This window comes from Lycium barbarum, chromosome 8 (assembly GCF_019175385.1).
Source record: "Lycium barbarum isolate Lr01 chromosome 8, ASM1917538v2, whole genome shotgun sequence".
Classification (NCBI taxonomy): Eukaryota; Viridiplantae; Streptophyta; class Magnoliopsida; order Solanales; family Solanaceae; genus Lycium; species Lycium barbarum.
The window spans coordinates 66,660,455-66,666,746 of NC_083344.1; the positions used below are offsets into that span (position 1 = coordinate 66,660,455).

Genomic DNA, 6,292 nt, shown 5'->3' on the forward strand with positions numbered 1-6,292 from the left:
TGCTATTGATATAGAGGCAACGAAACTTGGAGCTTTCCAGCTGGAAGATGTGACCCATATTTGGTATGAGACATGGAAACAGTCCCGAGGGGAGGATGCACCTTCTGCTACTTGGGACGAATTTCCAGGCGCTTTCATTGAGCACTTCATGCCAATTGAGGTCAGGGAAGCCAAGGCTACGGAGTTGGAGAATATAAGGCAGAATGACATGACTGGTTAGGATTATTATCTCAAGTTCGTGTCATTTTCTAAACATGCTCCTCACATTGTTGCTGACATGAGGGCAGTGGTTAGGAGGTTTGTACTTAGGCTTAAACTCGAATTGCATAGGGATGCCAATACTGCTGCTCAAAACGACAAAATTACTATTTCCAAGATAATGGCATTTGTGCAAGGTAACGAGACTAGTTTGAAGGAAGAAGAAGCCCTGCAGAAGCAAAAAGATAGAGAGTGCAATAAAAGGGCTAAGTCGGATGGTAATTTCAGTCAGGGAGGATCTCAAGGAGGTGGAAACCATCAGCTCTTTAAGAATAGGTCTTCAAGACCTGCTCCCTCTACAACTAGTGCTCCATCTCGGAGGTCCAAGTTTAATCAGAAAGGCCGAAACTTAGGAACAGCAGGCTCACAGTCGCAAGCCAGCGTGACCAACTGTGGTTTCCAACACCCTGCTTGCAACACTTGTGGTAAGAAGCACTCAGGAATATACCGTTTGGGCATGGATGCCTGTTTTTGGGTGTGGTCAGCCAGGCCATTTTGTGTAGGATTTTCCATCAGCAAGACAGAATATCGGATGTAACAGTAATGTAGCTCAGTCTACTAATTCAGCAGCTTCTCAAAATTTCCATGTCTAACAGGGGCGTGGGGCAGCAAAGTCTAGAAATACAAGCGGTAGTTAGAACCGTCTGTATGAACTGTCAGGACGTCAGGATACAGAGGCCCCATGGAGATGTTGTCACAGGTATGCTAAAAGTCTTCACCTTCAATGTTTTTCCTTTTATAGACCCAGGATCCACTCTATCTTATGTAACCCCTTATAATGCTAAGAAATTTGGGATAGAACCCGAAACGTTGCATGAACCCTTTGAAGTATCCACACCTGTTGCGGAATCAGTTATAGCTAGACGTATCTGTAGGGGTTTTCCAGTGCTAATCTACCACCACAATACCATATCAGATTTAATAGAATTGGAGATGATAGACTTTGATGTAATCATGGGTAGGGACTGGTTAGAGTCTTTTATATGCCCCAGTGGGTTGTAGAACTAAAATAATAACCTTTGATTTTTTTGATGAACTTATAGAATGGAAGGGTAATTCAGCAGTACCTAGGGATAGATTTATTTCTTCTCTTAGAGCCAAAAAGATGATTTCCAATGGGTGTATTTACCACCTAGTTCGATTCAGGGATGCAGATGCCCAGACTTCGACTCTCCCGTCAGTGTCAGTTATCACTGAGTTTCCAGAAGTCTTTCCAGATGATCTACCCGGAATTCTTATCGATAGGGAAATTGACTTTGGGATTGACTTACTTCTCGGTACTAAGCCGATATCTATTCCACCGAATAGAATGGCACCAGTAGAATTGAAAGAGTTAAAAGTTCAGTTGAAAGAACTTTTTAACAAGGGATTTATAAGGCCAAGTGTCTCACCTTGGGGCGCACCGATCTTGTTTTTCTCAAAGAAAAATAGATCCTTGCTTATGTGTATAAACTACCACCAGTCGAACAAGGTCACCATTAAGAACAAGTATCCCCTTCCCAGAATCGATGAATTATTCGATCAACTTCAGAGTGCTCAGTGTTATTCCAAGATTGACCTTAGATCAGGCTACAATCAGTTAAAGGTTAAGGAAGTTGATATTCCTAAAACCGCTTTCAGAACCCGCTAGATTATTTTGAATTTCTTGTCATGTCGTTTGGGTTGACAAATGCACCAGCAGCTTTCATGGACCTTATGAACAGAGTCTTCAAGCCTTATCTCAATTTATTCGTCATTGTATTTATTGATAACATAATGGTGTATTTCCGTAGTGAGGCTGACCATACAGAGCATCTCAAAATAGTATTGCAGACACTCAAGGATCGTGAGCTTTATGAAAATTCTCAAAGTGCGAGGTTTGGCTAAAGTCAGTGACATTCTTAGGCCATGTTATTTCAGGTGAAGGTGCTAAAGTAGATTTTCAAAAAATTGACGCTGTTAAGAATTGGCCCAGACCCACCTCAGCATCAGATATCATAATTTTCCTGGATTTGGCAGGTTATTATAGGTGGTTCGTGGAGGGTTTTTCCTCTATCTTAGCTCCGTTGATGAAGTTGACTCAGAAAAAGGTTAAATTTCAATGGTCAGATGAATGTGAATAGAGTTTCAAAGAGTTGAAGAAGAGATTGACTTCTGCTCCAGTTTTGACGCTACCAAATGGGATCGAAGGGTTCGTTGTATATTGTAATGCTTCGGGAATTGGTCTCAGATGTGTTTTAATGCAGTATGGTAAAGTTGTGGCTTATGCATCTAGACAGATTAAGGATCATGAAAAGAATTATCTGACTCATGATCTAGAATTGGCAGCTGTGGTTTTTGCACTTAAGGTATGGCATCTCTACTTGTATGGAATGCATGTGATATTTTCACCGATCATAAAATCCTGCAGTATATTTTCAAGCAAAGAGTTGAATCTTAGGCAGAGAAGATGGCTCGAATTACTTAAGGACTATGATGTGGATATTCTCTATCATTCAGGGAAGGCAAATGTAGTAGCCGATGCTCATAGTGAGTGTTCCATGGGAAGTTAAGCTAAAATTGATAGAGAGTCATGACCAAGAAATTTTACCCTTTGACCAGTATTGGAGTTCAACTTTTGGACTCCGAAGATGGCGGTGTGGTTGTTCAAAACAGAGCCCTTTCCTCCTTAGTCGTTGAAGTAAAAGAGAAGCAGTATAAGGATCCCTACTTGTTGCAGTTGAAAGAAAGGATTCATAAGAATAAGACAATGGCTTTTGAACAAGGGGGAGATGACGGTACCTTGAGATGCCGAGGCAAATTATGCATTCCAGATGTAGATAGGCTCAGAGAGCGAATTATGTCAGAAGCTCACCACTCTAGGTATTCCATTCATCCAGGTTCCATGAAAATGTATCATGATCTTAAGGAGGTTTATTAGTGGAACGATATGAAAAAGAATGTAGCAAATTTTGTGGTTAAGTGTCCAAATTGTCAGCAAGTGAAAGTCGAACACCAGAGGCCTATTGGCTTGGATCAGAATATTGATATTCCCATTTGGAAGTTGGAGATGATAATTATGGATTTCATAACAGGTCTACCTCATTCAGCTAGGAGGCATGATTCGACTTGGGTGATTGTGGACAGACTTACGAAGTTAGCGCACTTCTTGCTAGTGAAGACAACAGATTTAACGGAGGACTATGACAAGTTGTATCATCCTAAAATTATCAGACTTCATGGGACTCCGGTGTCCATTATTTCAGATAGTGATGCCCAGTACACAGCAAAATTTTAGAGATCCTTTTAGAATGGTTTGGGTATAAAAGTTAATCTCAGTATAGCTTTTCATCCTCAGATAGATAGCCAGGCAGAGCGTACCATTCAGACTCTCGAGGATATGTTGAGGGCATGTGTCCTTGATTTCAAAGGTAATTGGAATGATCACTTGCATCTTATTGAGTTTTCTTATAATAACAGTTACCATGCTAGTATTGGGATGGCACCATATGAAGCTTTGTATGGGCGCAAATATAGATCACTAATTGTTTGGTTTGAGGTTGGTGAAGCAGAGTTGTTAGGACCAGACTTGGTCTATCAGGCTATAGAGAAAGTCAAGTTAATTCAGGAGCGGTTGAAAATGGCTCAGAGTGGCCAGAAGTCTTACACAGATATGAGACGAAGGGATTTAGAGTTTCAAGTAAAGGACTGCGTATTTCTTCAAGTTTCTCCTATGAAGAGTGTCTTGAGATTTGGTAAGAAGGGGAAGCTTAGTCCCGCTATATTGGACCATACAGAATTCTACGAAAGGTTGGTCAAGTGGCTTATGAGCTTGAGTTGCCGCAAGACTTAGTTCTTGTGCATCCAGTATTTCGTGTGTCCATGTTGAGAAAGTGTGTGGGAGACCCTCGTTGGTTGTCCTGACTGATAGCAAAACAATCAATGATAGTTTGGCCTACGAAGAAGTCCCAGTGAAAATCCTTAATCGTCAGGTTCGCAAGTTGAGAATGAAGGAATTTGCTTCAGTGAAAGTCCTTTAGAGGAGTCAGAAAGTTGAGGAGGCTACATGGGAAGCAGAAGAGGACATAAAGTCCAAATATCCCCATCTCTTTGCGGATTCAGCAGAAAGTGTTGAAGGTAATTTATCTTTCCATTTAGATTTCCTTTCATGGTTTCCCTGTTTCCAGTATTCAGTTAGTTTAGTAGTCACTCAGCCCAGCGTTCATTCAGTCAGTTCAGTAAAGCAAACCAGTTTAGTATCCCCTTGGGTTCAGTTTTCAGGTGTTCATTTCAGTTAGTGTACACATGCCTAAGCAGTCACTCCTCACCAGAATCCATCATTCGAGGACGAATGATCCCAAGGGGCAGATATTGTAACACCTTAGACTTTCAACTAAGCTTTGACCATGATTCTAGACTTGGAAAATTAGACAGGGGTGTTGGAACTAGAAACTGGAAGTTTCATGTCAAGCGTGGGGTCCAAGTGCGGGATGTACTTTGAAGGATGGGACGTACTCCTGTCCCGTTCTTCGACAGGAAAAATAGTTACTCTCTGGAATTTGACATTCCAGGTACGGGCCACAAGGTGTGGCCGGTACTTCAAAGTACGGGATGTACCTGGTGCTCGTACTTCACGAGGGAAACTGACTACTTACTGGAATGTGACATTCTAAGTACGGGCCACAAGGTGCAGCCCGTACTTCAAAGAACGAGAAAAACTTGGAGTCCGTACTTCGTCCGCTTCAGTGAATAGTATAAATATGCAGCCTCAGCCTTATTTTTCTTATTTTTCAAATTCCTGAACCCTAAGAACGACCTGCTCTCCTCCTCCTTCACCAAGAACACTAAGGTAAGCAATCCTAGCCTATTCCAAGTAGATTCTATCATATATTTATGAACATTAAGCAAGAATTCATTGTTCTTAACTTAGGGTTTTCAAGAAAACCCATATAAGGGTTCAAGATTTAGTTTTTTGGGATTCTCCTCAAAGTTCAGACCTTTCTTGCAAAAGTTTGGAGCATATACAGGTATATGAGGCTAAATATCTACGTTAGGGAACATTTATGATTCTCCCTACGCCTCATTCTACATGCTTATCAGTAATTTGACTCAGAATGCAGTTTAGCCCTAGTTTCTTGAATAGTTGTAGAACTGCTATCTTCTAGGGTTATAGTTTCATAAATTCGTTCATGGAGATCATTTTGAATATGATGAACTCAGTATGTAATCATTATAGACTTGTGTATTGACATCACATGAGTCTCAGTCGGTGTATAATCAATTATTGGCTTAGGTTCCATAATTAGAAATAGTTAGCATGCTATCAGCTATAGCCAGTCTCAGTCTTGTAAATTATTTAATGTTGAACACATGTATCTGTATTTTTTGGGCCCTAGGCCACAGTTTATGCATACGTATTGCTTGGGCCTGAGGCTATCATTTTTGTGCACGTTATTTGGGCCCTAGGCCACAGTTTATATTTACAGTTATACAGGTGATTCTTCATTCAGAATAGGGAGTACTTCAGATTCTTGCTTTCCTGCTTAGTTCAGTTTCAGTTTCAGTACTTATATTTCTTCTTTTAGTTGCTTTACATACCAATACAATTAAAATGTGCTGATGTCCCTTTTATTGCTTGGGGGCCTGCATCTCGCGATGCATGCAACGATATACAGGTTGACGATCCAGCTATCTAGGACTGCTCGTATCAGCGGATTTGTGAGCCCCAGTTCCTCCGGGGCGTTATCCTGCTTCAGTCGTCCCGACATTTAGGCAGTTCTCTTTAAAGGCTTCATAGATATAGTCCAGTCAGTCAAATATTAGCAAACGTTTTGATGTGTTTGCCTTGTTGGCATTGATTCATATGTTTTACATATAAACAGTAATTCCGTATTTTATATATTTCAGCCAGACTTTTAGTAGATCAGCATGTGTTAGTTTTATTTCTTCATTATTTTAGCATGTTTTGATATCACATGTTGATTCCGCTAGTCTATGGATTCGCTCGGTCACATGCAGTTAGGCACCGAGTGATGTGTTATGCTCAGGATATGGTTCGGAGCATCACAATTAACAC

The 6,292-nt window shown here is 40.8% G+C and overlaps 1 protein-coding gene across 1 annotated transcript; it reads left to right on the forward strand.

Annotated features, from left to right (window-relative positions):
* Nucleotides 1-277: 277 nt before the first annotated feature.
* LOC132607849 (uncharacterized) lies at nt 278-2,360 on the forward strand. Its single transcript, XM_060321926.1, has 4 exons — nt 278-738; nt 855-958; nt 1,302-1,640; nt 2,158-2,360. The coding sequence occupies exons 1-4, from the start codon at nt 278-280 to the stop codon at nt 2,358-2,360; spliced, it is 1,107 nt and encodes a 368-aa protein (XP_060177909.1).
* The last annotated feature ends 3,932 nt before the right edge of the window (nt 2,361-6,292 follow it).